The sequence below is a fragment of the Eleutherodactylus coqui genome, chromosome 5, assembly GCF_035609145.1.
Source record: "Eleutherodactylus coqui strain aEleCoq1 chromosome 5, aEleCoq1.hap1, whole genome shotgun sequence".
Taxonomy (NCBI): domain Eukaryota; kingdom Metazoa; phylum Chordata; class Amphibia; order Anura; family Eleutherodactylidae; genus Eleutherodactylus; species Eleutherodactylus coqui.
This window is the reverse complement of record NC_089841.1, coordinates 124,222,581-124,238,321: the sequence shown is the minus strand read 5'-3', so window position 1 is coordinate 124,238,321 and position 15,741 is coordinate 124,222,581. Positions and strand designations below refer to the sequence as shown.

Below are 15,741 nucleotides of genomic sequence, written 5' to 3'. Positions count from 1 at the left end.
ATCCGAATGAGTATAGTACCTACAAACAAAAGTTTTGAGAACAAAAGCAAAAACAAAAAGCTGCCTTGTCATTCAATCATCAAAAAATAATGTATAAGGAATCAGGGCATATATATATTATCATCATACATTACAGGAAAACACATACGTCATTTATACTGAAGGCAAGGTCATAAATAGCGCACCCACCCCTCCCAATTCATTTGCAGAATTCCCCCCCCCCCCCCTTCTTTACCCCCAAGATCCCTATTCTTGTGTAATCCACCGTGTGGAAGGAACTTGTCTGCATATAATCACTGCTTAGTAACAACTCTCCAGCAAGAACCAGTAAGCGATCATGTATGACAAGCTGGTTCCAGTGTTCCAGTCAGCAGATAAAACGCCATTCACGAATGGTCTCTCTCCTTGGCAGCAACCAGTTCCAAAATTGAATTTTCCAGCAATCCTGTTCAAAGACTTCAATGTTTCACCCTTATATATTGTCATCATCTAACATTTTGTTGACACCTTCACAAAGTCTCTGAAGATGGGGTTTGTAAGGTCCAAATGGGTTGTATAGAGCCGCCAAGAACTCACAATTTGAGAAGTGATCGAACACATTGTTGATACGTCCATGAGACTTTGAGGTGAGATGACGCTGAATGACTTGATGAAGAAGCTCTCGACATTCATTCAACAATTTCGAGAGCACGTTGCGGTCAAATGTATATTCCACTTGATGAAAGCTGACCACCGTCATGGCCAACTGGTGGACTTTCCTCTTGAACTTTTCCATAAGTGCGATCTCATCCTGGTTGAACTGATTATTTCTATACAGGACAGCCAGCTTTATTACCGTCTTGATAAGGTTCTTTATAATTTTCTCGGACTCTTTCTTGCTTTGGGTGAACTCCCTGGTTGCTTGATAGAGCTCATCCAGCACTTCTCCGCTGGTGTCATCAATTAAGGATGTTGCAATGTATTTAGATGAAGCCATCTTTCCAAGAATTTTCTTCTGGGCCTGGACAGCCAGATACTTAGAACTGAAGATATCTGTCGCCACTGAAAGAAATGCAGAAAAGTTGTATTATCACATTGTCCATATCAGTTTTAGGCATTTTATTTTTCAATAAAATAGAACAAGATCTGGTATTTTAGGCTAAAAACAATATAGCCAAATCGGTGCTCAAAGCCAGTAACCCAATGCAGCCAAATATAGAGCCATAAGATGCAGAAAGCCCAAGACAAACCCAACTGGATGGCAAATACTTGTGAAAGGCAGAATTTGAACATCAGTGCCATTTCTACACTTTTAATAATATAAGAAACAAGATTATTCTTTTTACGTGTAGCAGCCATGATGGGGCTCATCATGAAGTGGTGCTACAAGCAATAACAGACACAATAGCAGAGGAAAGAACGGCGCTGCGCCCGATAAGGCTTCAAAGAGGCTGCGTTGTTTCAAATAATAGTCACGTTAGCCTAGTAGCTTGGGGCCCCAATGACCGGCTCCCCAAGTGATGGCAAAATTCCATCAAGTACTGAGGGAGGGGTGCAGGAAAGGAAGAGAGTGTTTTTGCTGGGGTGACCCTTTAAAGGGGTTGTACCAAAATCAAATTTTACTCCCTATCCACAGGATAGAGAATAGTTTGCTGTTCGGTGGGGGTCTCGCAGCTGAGACACTCACCAATCTTTTGAATGGGGGTCCCATGTCCGCCTCTGCCTGTCACTCTGTGGTTGCTTAACCCACCCACAGTGATGTCGGAATGAATGGATTACACTCCTTTTATTTCAGTGGGGCTTGACAAGTTTTTGCTGCTCAGGTATCTCAACAGTCCTGTTGAAAGTGAATGGAGCAGCAGCAACTAGAACTCTGTTCAGTCTCCTCCTCACTGTGGGGGGTGTAGTGAGGAAAGGGGCAAGGGACCCCCATTCTCAGGATTGGTGGGGGTCCCAGCAGTGAAACCCTCACTGATCAGCAAATTATAGAGGATAACTTGTAAACCTGGGTAATTTCCGGATAACATTTATTAGACATAAGCTGCAACCTCTAATACACAACTTCATTAAACTGCCATAGTTCAATTTACCTACAACTGAGGGCAAATACTGGAGTACCACTATGTAAGGAACTTCGTTATCCATACGCATATACACACACAATAGTCCACATGCCTTGCATTAGTAAAAGCCATCAGGACGGGATTTCAGCAGCCCTATAGTATATCTGCACCCCACCCAGCACTAGTTATATTTCACAGTGTATACCTCTTTAAAGGAGATGTCTCGAGGAAGCAGTGAATTTTTTTTTTGCCCAGTCCCCCTAATTAAGCATACATTACTAAGCCCCCCTGTAAATGACTTTTCTAGCTGCTTTGTACTTACCGTTCCAGCAACTTATAAAAGTTTCCCCAAGATGGCCGCCGGCTCTTTTCCCGTCGCTCGCTGCAGCCCGACGTGCGCGCTCCCGAGACGCTACCAGCTGTGTCTTCATGGCAACCAGACACCCCGCAGCCGCCGACCGGACGCCCCGCAGCCGCCGACCGGACCCACCGCAGCCGCCGACCAGTCACCCACCGCCAGGCAGCAGGTAACTGGCGCTAGCCCCCGGCTCCCCAGCGCTACGCTCCCGGCTCCCCAGCGCTAGACCCTCAGCCCAGGTGAAGGCCCCGGAGCCCAGGTGAAGGCCCCGGAGCCCAGCGCTAGGTTCCGGAGCCCAGGTGAAGGCCCCGGAGCCCAGCGCTAGGTTCCGGAGCCCAGGTGAAGGCCCCGGAGCCCAGCGCTAGGTTCCGGAGCCCAGGTGAAGGCCCCGGAGCCCAGCGCTAGGTTCCGGAGCCCAGGTGAAGGCCCCGGAGCCCAGCGCTAGGTTCTGGAGCCCAGGTGAAGGCCCCGGAGCCCAGCGCTAGGTTCCGGGGCCCAGCGCTGGGCTCCGGGGCCCAGCGCTGGGCTCCGGGGCCTTCACCTGTCAGTGAACATCACCCCCGACCCATCACTTACCTAGGCGGCTTCTCGGGACAGCTGGACACCTGGGCGGCTTCTCGGGACGGCAGCTCCAGTTTCTGCACCTTCCTCTAACAGAGGATGGTACAGAATGGCCGCTCCAGCGCGCTCCCGAGCAGTGACAGCTCGTCTGCGCATGCGCAGAAGAGCTGTAGCGGGGAGCACACTGAAGCGGCTCGTGCTGAAAGGAGAGGACCGGACTGCGCAAGCGCATCTAAAAAAGCAAGCTGCCAGCGAATTTAGACGGAACCATAGAGACGAGGACGCTAGCAACGGAGCAGGTAAGTGGAATAACTTCTGTATGGCTCATATTTAATGCACGATGTATATTACAAAGTGCATTAATATGGCCATACGGAAGTGTATAACCCCACTTGATTTCGCGAGACAACCCCTTTAAGGATTATATGTGGACCGAAACATCTCAGGTGTAAGGCAATGTACAGAAACCAACATGAAAGTCAATGAGAGGCTCGAGCACACAGATCACTCTTGCACAACTTGCCGCCTTTGCTTTAGCCCCAGCCCAGCACTCCACAGCACTTCTCCTTCTAGGTTCCTGTTTCTATTTGATCTTTTTTTAAGGAACCATTTCCTACAGTTTCTTATAACCATTTTAGTTACAGGTCAGATTACAAGATTCAACGGCAACAAGTTGTGTATTTAAACAAGTTAAAGCGTCGCTATAATCTAAGGCAACATCCAAGAACGGCCGAGCAAATATTAACGAGAATGGGACAAATGCATAAAACTCAGAGTCATTCAGTGGCCTCTAAAAAGGAAAAAAGTTTGGTACTGTTTTAGTCATTAGAAAAAAAGATGGATATTACCCCTTTAATCCAAGCTTGTATATATGATGCCTCCAAGCACACTACCCACGTCCTAACGTACTGTAATACCAAGTCTAATCTGCTGAGGTTGTACCAAAAAGTATATATGCTTTTTTTTTTTTCCTTGTGCCAGATACTTTTCTAGCGCCGGACTACCAGAGTTGCTTTTCATACATTACAGGACTAGAGAAAAGCGTTCTGCAAATCATCCAGCAGCGATGTTTCTAGGCTCCACTATAGAGATGGAAGTTCAGTTTGGTCACGCAGGTTTCTATAGCAAGAGGGAGATAAAAAGGCTACAAGACACTCGGGTACCTCTCAAGCTTCATGCAACCCTTTTTTACCCCGATGATAGTCGGCTCGCCCCAAACCCCTCACATTATCAGAAGCACCAGTCAGCCAAAGAACACAGGATATCAATTCTTCAATATTCAAACTGGAATACTGTTGCTGACCAGCAGGTGGCAGAACAATTTTTTGGAACTGGTATTTTGCCTCGTGTCCCACATACAGTGAATGAGTATTTCCTGTGTACACAAAGTATATACAGTAGTCAAGTTACATGGCTGAAAACACAGACATTAACACTATGTGCACACCAGCAGTTCACTAAAGACAAGCCGATCCGCTTCTACTGTAACAGTTAGAGATGTGTGTGTGATGTAACAAGTCCAACTCACTGCCGTCTGATTTATCATGTGAAAAACAATCTAAAATCAAACAGATGTGACGCTGCACAATTCTGCATTAGGGGCTCCTGTACGTTTAACGCATACGATACCCATAGGTTTCTGTCCATTTTTACATTTGAAAAGTATACTTTTTTACGGAGTTTTTTTTTTTTAAATAAACTTTTGTACTTGAACACTTTCTTCCCCTTTAAAAGGCATTTGATAGCAAAAACCAAAAAGTCTACTTATTTTGTGGTATAGGAAGCCTAGCAGGGTACGCTTTTCCATGCCACTCAAAAACCTATCGGAGGAAAATGTCAAAAGTATGCATTTTTAAAAACGACATTTGCCCCATTCTAGCCTACAGGCACATGATAGGTTTCTAGACTTTTTTGCACACAAACATACGATTCCTATGGATGGAGTGGAAGGCTGAGGGCCATACAATTAGAGTTTAATCAGCCAATGGTGGAGGTTGTCACAACATGCTCTGAAGTCTTGTTAAAAAGATATTAAAACGGTGTCTAGTTCACATGTGCCATTTTTGCCACCATAGGCAAGAAAGTCACGATTACACAAAACTGTAGCCCAGCATGGTTTAGCACAACCGCAGTGCTCACATGACCGGGATTTCGGCACGTATTACGCATGTGATGTATGGCCGGTGACCTGAGGTGAATGGAGTCAATGGATGTGCATGGACTTTATTGTTCCATTCACGTTAGCATGTAGATAGACGCGTGAAAAATATGTCAGCACGCTCTATTTCACCGCTATCACTAGGCTTTCATCCTAGGGAGACGTGCCCTTTAATAACGGCACCCATACTGTACAATGCAGTTACTGATTTACAAAAATCAACCAATTCCCGTGTGACTATCGGGCAAACGTCCTAGAAGCCCGGTCACCAACAAGTGATGTCGCAATCCCTACGCCTTCTGAAGAGTCTGGGTTGGTCACAGCCTTGACCTGGTCATGAATAGCTGCGCGGATTCACTTCTGGGCGAAAGCTACAATAAAAACACGTACTCGCTGTTTGTGCAACTGTGGCAATTTACAAGGGTGATTTCACAGGCAAGAATCGCCAATTATTTTCTGTGAAAGCGTTCAGCACAATCGCGTGCCATACGACTCTCATGCAGTACTAGTGTAATGTGTGTGTAAAACCGTTTACTACGGGGACCGTAGTGAAGTCCACAATACATATACATGCAGCGCTGTGTGGCGGTTTTCTGTCTCAGGATGCCATGCGTTTCTTGTCGACAAAAACAAACCTAAACCCCCTGAAGTAAGCCCAGTTTCATTCCTGCGTCGTCCGATTCCCCCCCTCTCCTCGGTCTCTGTTGAACCATAGGATAAGGAGTCTTCGTGCAGTCCATGTGTCGTCCTTATTTTCGATGTACGACACATGGAAGAAAAAAAAAAACAAACACTGCTGCGTTGGCGGCCAAACCACATTTATGTTAATGAAAATCACAAGTGAATCTGATGCAAAACTAGTTTCCCTCGCAAAACCACCGGCACATGTATGACAATCACACGGAAAACAGTCAAAACCGCCAGATTTATTTTCACCGACCTACATTGTATGGCCGGAGTCACACGGACGCATGCATATTCGTGTGTGTAAATGCACATCAGGCACTGCCTCTGTAGTCACTATAATAATCATCTTTAGTTGTATGGCGCCAACCTATTCCGCAGCGCTTACTGTACTTTTTGCACATGCAAATCCATTATGGGAACAGAAAAACTAAAACGCCATCTGGAAACGGATCCATCCTACGACGGAAAAAAATAGCGCCCAACGACTAATTGTGTTTGTGGGGCGTCCATTACGGCAGTTGGCATTTTCTCTGAAGTAGTGCAGTATGCTACTCCGTTTCATCTAGGATTTAGTGCTGGAGGTTCCAATGCAAATACTGACATTTAACCCTTTCCAATCCACTGTCTACCCTCTTTAGACATCATGATTTAAGGCCACCTGCAGACGGGTGGAAATTCCTCGGCGGGATTTCCGCCGTTGAAAGCCTGCATAGGATTGCATTAACAAACGCAATCCTATGCAGACGGCTGCGGTTTGGCCACGCGAAACGTCACTCACCCGCCGCCGGCTCCGGTCTGCGCATGGGCCGGCTGCCCGGAAGATCCGGAGCTGCTGGGCGCGGGTGAGTATGTGCTGCTCTCTGCAGGCGCTCAGGTTGGGTCCCGCAGCGAGAACTCTCACTGCCGGATCCGACCCGGCCGTCAGCAGATAGCCTAAGGCTGTAAAGCGCCGATGTTGGAAGACATCCGCCTGGGTTCTCTTACTGTATATTGCCAGCCTCTCTGGTGTCGGAGCCTATCCAACGTGTCACCTTATGTAGTACTGGCTTTAGCCAGCATATAGCGCCGTTGTATAATGGCAGAAAAAGAGTAAGCCCCCTAGGGAAACCAGGATCCAAATTGGATTGGAAAGGGTTAATACATCTAAAGTGGAGCTCTCATAGGGGGAAAGATAATATAAGGAAATGAGAACAAGAAATGATGCAATGCAGTACACACTGCAGTACCCATACACACCCCGCAGAGCGTGTCATCTGCCTGCTGACTATTTGTAGCAGACAGTTCTACAACACTGAGGTGTGAGATTTGTTGCAAAATCTATATAAATATTAATTCATTGATCAGATGCGGAACTGTTCAGATAAGATTACAGAAAATATTATTCTTGCTTTGTACTAGCAATGACTCCCAGCATTTCACACCCTAACGGCTTATAGGTGTAGTCTGGGAAGCAGTTTGGCATCTCTATAGAGAGGGGTAAATACGCACATAACTGGAACATGCTAATATCTTGGCGAAGAATTGTCCCTAATTTCCTGCACACTGTTTTCTTTTCTTGGAAAGGTAGGTTGGGTGCTCGAATAACCAATTGTGCTATGAGAGGTGCCAACCATATGCCATCCGCAGAGGAACGAGTGTTTGCTTGTTCGTTGGGTGGTAATGTACAGCGTCACACTGGGTCAACAAACGGACAAACGAATGGTATTACAAATGCCCATGCCCGATTGTCAGCCTATGTTACGTAAAAGGAACTCCACACGATATAAACATGTCAATCATTTGTGGCACGCATCATCTTCTTATGCCACTTCTTAGGCCTCATGTCCACGGGCAAAAGAAGAATTAAAATCCGCAGATTTTAACTCTTCTCCTGCCCGCGGATCCGCGCCCCATAGGAATGCATTGACCACCCGCGGGTAGATAAATACCCACGGATGGTCAATAAAAGTGATTTTTAAAAAAATGGAGCATGAAAAAATCTGGACCATGCTCCATTTTCATGCGGGTCTCCCGCGGGCTCCTATTGAAGCCTATGGAAGCCGTCCAGATCCGCGGGAGACAAAAATCAGATTTTACTCACCTGCTCCGGATCTTCCCTTCTTCACGGCTTCATCTTCTCTCAGTCGCGGCCGGATCATTTTGCTTCGATCCGGCGCATGCGCGGGACACGTCACCGACGTCATCCTGCGCATCCGCCGGGCCGAAGAAAGAAGATCCGGCCGCGACGCAGAGAAGATGACACGGCAGCGAAGGAAGGATCCGGAGCATGCGAGAGGTGAGTTAATTCTGATTTATTCTTATTTTCAGCGCTCATGTCCGCGGGGCAGGAGGGACCCGCTGCAGATTCTCCATGGAGAATCCGTAGCGGGCCTGATTTTCCCCGTGGACATGAGGCCTTAATGACATTTTATTGGTTGTTTAGATAGGAAAGTACATTTTTGCAAGACATGGTGTACTAGATCAGTTAGCCTGATATCATGCGCACCTGTGTGCAGGTAGCCTGAAAAACTCCGTCTGATATCACACTCATGAAAGTGCGATGTACCCGCGGATCAGGCTGCAATCCTCTGGGGCAGCTCCAAGCCGCAGAGGATCGGCAAGCGCTTTCCCTTGTTTTCAATCAGAAGCTTCGCATTGCACTCGCACGCCGTGCAATGTGTTGTCCTGTCCCATTGAAAACAATGGGAAATGTGTTCCAAGGAACGCACAAAACTAGAGTATGCTGCTTATGTACATGACTCCAATCAAAAGAATGGATGTCATATTTGTACAAAATGTGCGTCTCATAATCGTGCGCGATTTTCTCAGCAGTGTGAGAGCAGCCTTATTTAGGGAGAGTTCATTTTCAGTATGACTTACAATCACAATGCCATCTTTGTTCAGTCTTAAGGCCCTTTTACACTAAACAATTATCATTCAAAAATCGCTTTTTAAAAGTAGCGAAAATCATTAAGTGTAAACACAGTCAACGATCCGACAATTCACTTAGCATTCATTTCATGCAGGCATGAAAATAATCGTTGGCTCTCACCAATTGATCGGCTTAAATACTGATCAGTCTCTCATTCATCTCTACAGTGAATGACTGAATGAGCAGACGATTTCTCTCTTAGTATAAGTCTACAGCGCTATTTGTTCAGTTAAAAACAAGAAAACCCAACAAAAGGGAAACAAAGCTTTTCTTTTATTTAACCCATTGAAAATCAATGCGGGAAAAAAAAACAAAAAAAACACAAAACATTTTTACTTCTATTTTAATTCCGTTTCTCAGCGCCAAAACCAGAACAAATATGAATTCTGACTGAATGCCATAACGCAGGTGTGAACCCACTTACAATAAGAACTCCTATGACTGACTGCTGTGGGGACAAAACTAAGGCTGCAGAAATAGGAGTATTGGGTTCAACAATGTGCATGAAGGAGGAACACATTAAGTATATTCATACAGAAAATGTTCCAGAGATCCGTTCCACACACGATTGAGGTGGATTCTGCAGCATGGATTCTATAAAAGTTCTCACTGCTTGCCTCAAATAAAATAAAAAATAAAAAAAATAAATCAAAATGACACCCTGAGAGGTCTCTAAACCTTGCAGGATTTAATTGAAGGGCTTTTCCATTACTAGGTTATTGATGGTCTCTCAGGATAAGTCATCAATACTTGATTCATGGGGGGTTCATTGCTCAAAATCCCCGCTGATCAGCTGATTTAAAAGGCTATAGTGCTCGAGAGAGAATCCTAGCTTCTTCTCAGGCCGGTATCATCACGGTCAATGAACCATGTGACCAATAAAGTGAATGGGACTGAGCTGCAATTCCAGGCACAGCCACTATATAAGGTACGGTGCTGTGCCTGGTATGGAATAAATTGAGACTGGTGTTTAGACAAGCGCCGCAGTCCCTTTAACTGATCTGTGAGAGTCCCCGCTGATAAACTATCCTAGTGCTGGCAAGCGCCTTCAATTCTTGCAATTTTTAAATGTACAACTTATTTTACATTATCTCTCAATATTTCCCTACTTGACACCGAAGCCACAAAAAACTATCCATTCAGGCCTATTCACAGGGGCGTATTTCTTGTCTGTATTAGTCTTTTTTTTTTACGAACACTAAAAATGAACATACTATGATTCGCATTGGTATATACCGATGAGCCCTTTTGCGCATACGGATTGCACTTGTACAAAAACACAGCATGTCCTTATTTCCTTTTGTCTGCATCTATGAACAGAAATCGCCTGTTAAGGTCTATGGGATCGTATAAGGTGGCAGCAAATTCATATGCGTATTCACTGCGATTTTTATGCACACTGCCAGAAGACCGTGAAATATAGTGACATCAATTTGGCCTTTTTGCGCATAAGAAAAATGCAGTAAATACGGATACAATACGGACGTAAAAAACCACTCAAAGCATCAAAAACACATGCAGTGAAAGCGGTGCGTGTTACATGTTAATCACGGACAGAAATTGCATATGTCCTTGTGAGTGGGTCCTTCATGTCCAAATGTACTTGATCAACATAAATAGGACTCATTCGAAACTATGGCACAGAAGGAGTCTAGGTGACCCCAATATGGAAATAGTAACATCACGGAGCAGGCTGTATAGGCCGCGTTCCCATGTAGGGTACCAGCTGCCGATGGCCACAAGGCTGCACTTCCATCGATGCCCGTGGACGAGCAGTCTCAGCCGTAAGCTGGTACCTGTACGTAGGAACGTAGCCTCATCAACTGAGAAGCAGCACCCATCAGACGCCAGCATATACGAGGGCGCGTCAGTGGGTGCAATGGTTTCCTCTAGCTTTACAGAACATGTGTAAAGCCCCAATATGAGGCGGCTGGTCTTCATGGCAGATCCTCTTTCAACATAATTCGGAATGGAAATTAGCACAGTTGCATAATATACTTAATAAGAAAGGGAATTTTCCCACCTACTCGAAATGATACATCACCAATACAACGGCTATTCCAATGACTGGGGTATACTGCGTCATTACCACCAGAACGTGAGCTTTAATTAGGTTTCTTTACCAGCACCCTACGCTGCCCAATCCTCTGACTACTCCAGTGACAAGCACAATACAGTTTCACTTCTGTAAAAGAGAGCTTAACAGGAAACTGTTAAGTGGAGTCCAAAGAATTTTCTTGCGAAAGATGGATGTCAAATCAACAGAATATATGTGTAGGTTGAGTGAAATGAACAGATCTTCCACATAAGTAGATGCCTGATAAATGTCCTGTGCCTCATATACGTGGAATGATTAGGATACTTGTACAGTTTAAATTGAAATGAGCACATATTCCACATAACTAGGTGCCCAATACTTGTCTGTGCCGGATATACATGGCGTAAACATGATATCCAAGGAATGCATCTTCCACATGAGAAGATACCCATTACTATTCCCGTGCCTGGAGCGTATGGAATGACTGGGATATATATATATTAATATAATATTAGTTTAGTGTAGGTTTACATGTGGCGGAAAAGCAGCGGAATGTCCACAGCAGAAAATTCCACGGCAAACGCCAGAGCATTTCTGCATCCAAAACAGTCAGAATTCGCTGCATACCCACAGCTGATTTCAGAAGATACAGCGCTCACCCCCGAAGTCTTCAGCTGTCAGCGCACTGGGACTGTGGCTAGTGTGCAAACTATCTGAAAAGAGATCAAAACTGATATGCAAGTTCCTCAGATTTGCTCCTCGGCTGTTTTTTTAGCTCAGCTCCATTAGGACAGAGCTATGATCTGTGACCACCAATTGGCTACTGCGTCCAATCTGAAGTAGTCTACCCAGTCTGTATCCTCTGCAGCAGGAACCAATAATTACACAGGGGGCGTGTCCCAGACTACTTCACATTAGACACTGTAGCAAAACTATAGTAACACAGACCGCGGCAGTGTCTGAACAGAACAAAGCAGCCAAGGAGCAAGGAACAATAAATAGCAGGTAATCATCATCCATAGGTGCTAATTAAAGGGGTTGTCTCGCGGCAGCAAGTGGGGTTAAGCACTTCTGTATGGCCATATTAATGCACTTTGTAATATACATCGTGCATTAAATATGAGCCATACAGAAGTTATTCACTTACCTGCTCCGTTGCTGGCGTCCTCGTCTCCATGGTTCCGTCTAAATTCGCTGGCGGCTTGCTTTTTTAGACGCGCTTGCGCAGTCCGGTCTTCTGCTCTGAGCACGAGCCGCTTCAGTGTGCTCGCCGCTACAGCTCTTCTGCGCATGCGCAGACGAGCTGTATCTTCTCGGGAGCGCGCTGGAGCGGCCATTCTGCTACCATCCTCTGTTAGAGGAAGGTGAAGAAACTGGAGCCGCCCAGCCGCTCACACACAGGTGTCAGCAAAATGCTGCGTTCGAAAAAGTGGCATTTACTGCAATTTTGGGTGGTGTTTTCAAACATATTGGACAGTTTTTAAACGCACCCCATCATTGCTGTGTTTCAAATACCCACCCTGTCAGCCTAAGGGCGCTTTAAAAAAAAAAAAAAAAAAAAAAAAAATCAAACAAGGGTAAGTGAACAATAATAGTCTAAACGCAAGTCAACAACCAAACAAATGAGTCGTCCGCTTTTCGCGAGTCCATTTTATGCATGCATAAAAATAATGGTTAGCTCGTTCACTTATCATTCAGACACTCATTCATTTATAAAGCAAATGTGAAAGACTGAACAATTTAAGTTTATATAGGCAGATAAATCGTTGGCTTGTTCAAACAGGTCGCACAAGCAAACTGATAGACTCAAACGATAAATCTGCTCGTCTAAAAGGGCCTTTACATATTAATTTTGAACTGACCTGAGGGTCGCTTGAAGAGTTTTTTTTTTCTCTATGCGGCAGGCGAGTATAGCTAACTTCACACAGGCAAAGGCGATATCGGGCCATTAGAGATGAGCGAGTATACTCGCTAAGGCTAACTACTCGAGCGAGTAGTGCCTTAGCCAAGTATCTCCCTGCTCGTCTCTAAAGATTCGGCGGGGAGGAACGAAGGGGATCTCTCTCCTCTCCCCCCCCCCCCCCCCCCAACGCACCTGTCACCCACGCCGGCAGCCGAATCTTGAGACGAGCGGGGAGATACTCTGCTAAGGCACTACTCACTCGAGTAATGTGCCTTAGTGAGTATACTCGCTCATCTCTACGGGCCATGAATCAGTCAGATATCGCCCTTGGCAGCCATGTGAAAGCCCGGGGATGCGAGGTGTTTTCATGGGAGAACAGCCTCACATCACTATAGGGATGAAGGGAATCCCCACTGCAGCTGTCACAGTCGCAGCAAAGGACCGCAGAGTTCTCCCATTGCTTTTAATGTGGCTGGTGCTACTGCCGGGCCCATTGGAAGCAATGGGGCTGTGATGCCAGGTCACGCAGGCAGATAGAACATGCTGGGATTTGTTTCTCGCATCGCATCGTGGTGCCATGCGGGAAAACTTTGCTCATGTGTATGACCCCATTCAGAACAAATCTTGCGCGATTTTCTCGCCCGTGTGAAGCCGGCCTACGAGTACTGCAGGGCAGAACACTTTAGCTCTTCAGGTTAGAGATTCTGTGACAACTGGAGGGGGCTTCATGTCAGGTGTGTATATGGGTAAGAACAAACCTTAAAGGGGTTGTCCCGCGGCAGCAAGTGGGTCTATACACTTCTGTATGGCCATATTAATGCACTTTGTAATGTACATTGTGCATTAATTATGAGCCATACAGAAGTTATCAAAAGTTTTTTACTTACCTGCTCCGTTGCTAGCGTCCTCGTTCCCATGGAGCCGACTAATTTTCGCCCTCCGATGGCCAAATTAGCCGCGCTTGCGCAGTCCGGGTCTTCTGCTCTCTTCAATGGAGCCGCTCGTGCAGAATGCCGGCTCCGTGTAGCTCCGCCCCGTCACGTGCCGATTCCAGCCAATCAGGAGGCTGGAATCGGCAATGGACCGCACAGAAGAGCTGCGGTCCACGGAGGGAGCAGACCCCGGCGGCCATCTTCAGCAGGTAAGTATGAAGACGCCGGACCGCCGGGATTCAGGTAAGCGCTGAGCGGTTTGTTTTTTTAACCCCTGCATCGGGGTTGTCTCGCGCCGAACGGGGGGGGGGGGGGGGGGGTTGTTAAAAAAAAAAAAAAAAAACCGTTTCGGCGCGGGACAACCCCTTTAAAGAAGATCCGTTGATACGTAAAGTGATAAGGACATATTTAGTAAGAGATTCTGGGAAGATTCTTAGTACAATTATATTCACAACCATCTTGCCAAGACCTGAAAAAAAAACTGCTTTGCACAACTAAAATTAAAATGTGCATAAAAGGAAGTACAACTTTTATCTTGCGTTTAATCTTGTGCCAAGTGGAGGATGAAACATGCTACCACTGAGGTATTGCCATGGCAGATCCAAGTAGGATGTGGGAGTCTATTCTAAGAATTCAATTGCAAGTGAAAAGTAAACTCATTTGTAGCCATTTGCCATCAGCAGCTGTTCCCCGGCTGCTTCATCTTTCCATTTGTCACAAAATACAAAATCACAAAACCCTTGCGCTAGCGGGTCTCCTGACCAGAATTTCAATAGGAAACAAAAGCATTCTGTGCTCTCACTGAGAAGCCTAGAAATAAATACATGTATGTTCATACATGCTGGCTGGAGTAACCAGAGATGGATGAACTGTTCATTGTTTGGATGCCAACACTAGTCAAGGCAAGAGCAAAAGGAAATCAGAAACGTGCTATACATTCCTGAATGTATGATACAGCGTGTGTCACACTGCCGAAGCAACGGCAAACTTCAATTTAAAAAGGTCCAAATCTTAAAAAATGATGGCACACTTTTAGGATAATGAACGGCATTGCTGCCAGGACATCCCCAGCATTCAGGCTCTCTATCACTGCCCGAGATCAAGTAGGAAAAGCAGACAAATATTTTGAAGGTTCATTTGAAACAAAAGTAGCAGTAAACAACCCTGATGTAAAATCACATGGAGAACACGGCTAATGGGCACACCTATCCTACAGGCTACCTGAATGACTGGTTGGGGAATCATATCCTACGACCAGGCACAAAGTACAAGTCTATGTATATTATTAACCACACACTCCTTTATAAACTTGTCTTTTACCTTTGTTCTTTTTTGTAATCTGAACAATCCCCATGCGCTGACCGTTGGGGCTGGAGACGCTCCAGAACAGGGCTGCTGCTTCTAATTTCAACTCCAAGTAAACAGAATGCTACTCAATCACTAGGTTGTTGTATCAAATAGCAGCCTCCGCCTTCCCCTCATGGGACCCTTCAAAGGAGCGAGTTATTCTTATTAGTCGGTTAGTTTTATTTGTTTATACAGTTGGTGTGAGTAATCTATGAAGCCAGTTCACACTAGCGTTCTCGGTCTTTAGTCAGTTGAGAGCCTAGTGAAAGGTAGAGGCTGTATAGAGAGCTTGTGGTGACGGCTACTTATCCCATAAACTACTGAGTGTGTATAGAAAGATAGTAGGCAAATTAATACACTGATAAAAGCATATCCAGCCTCAACTGACATTGCAACTCTGTATAGTTGTAGAATTGTTATAGCACCTAGAAACGGAAATTAGCCACCTCATTTGGCAGTTTAGCTGCCTGCATGCTGAGAGGATGCAGCCATCTGCCCTCATGTACCAATAAGGATCTGGCCATTCTCTGTGATTGGCTAAAACGGAAATGAAAAGTAAATTGGCAGCTCTTCATGTGCTTCCGTATCCCATTGACTGCCACATAAAAAAAACAAAAACAAAAAAACACAGAAATTATGTTTTGCCTTCGTTTTTTTTAAAGTTGCAAACAAAAAGTGTAGCAGTGTGCGTTTTTGCTTCAGTTTTAACCCCTAAACTGTCCAGGATGTACAGTTACGTCAGAGGTTTGGAGTTTTTATGTAAGGCAAATCGGGAGCAGATTTTGCGCCATACAATGGGGGTGC

General features: G+C 45.5%; 1 protein-coding gene across 4 annotated transcripts in view; it reads right to left on the bottom strand.

Moving 5' to 3' along the window:
- Nucleotides 1-230: 230 nt before the first annotated feature.
- TNFAIP8 (TNF alpha induced protein 8) overlaps nucleotides 231-15,741 on the bottom strand; it is a 95,245-nt gene continuing 79,734 nt past the window's right edge. For 3 of the 4 annotated variants that reach the window (XM_066603104.1, XM_066603103.1, XM_066603102.1), the window contains exon 2: nucleotides 231-1,041. In XM_066603104.1, the coding sequence (XP_066459201.1) occupies nucleotides 473-1,041 (569 nt within the window). In that variant the 3' untranslated portion in view covers nucleotides 231-472. Of the gene's footprint in view, nucleotides 1,042-14,910; nucleotides 14,960-15,741 lie in introns of those variants that run through there. The other variant, XM_066603101.1, reaches the window with a different exon arrangement.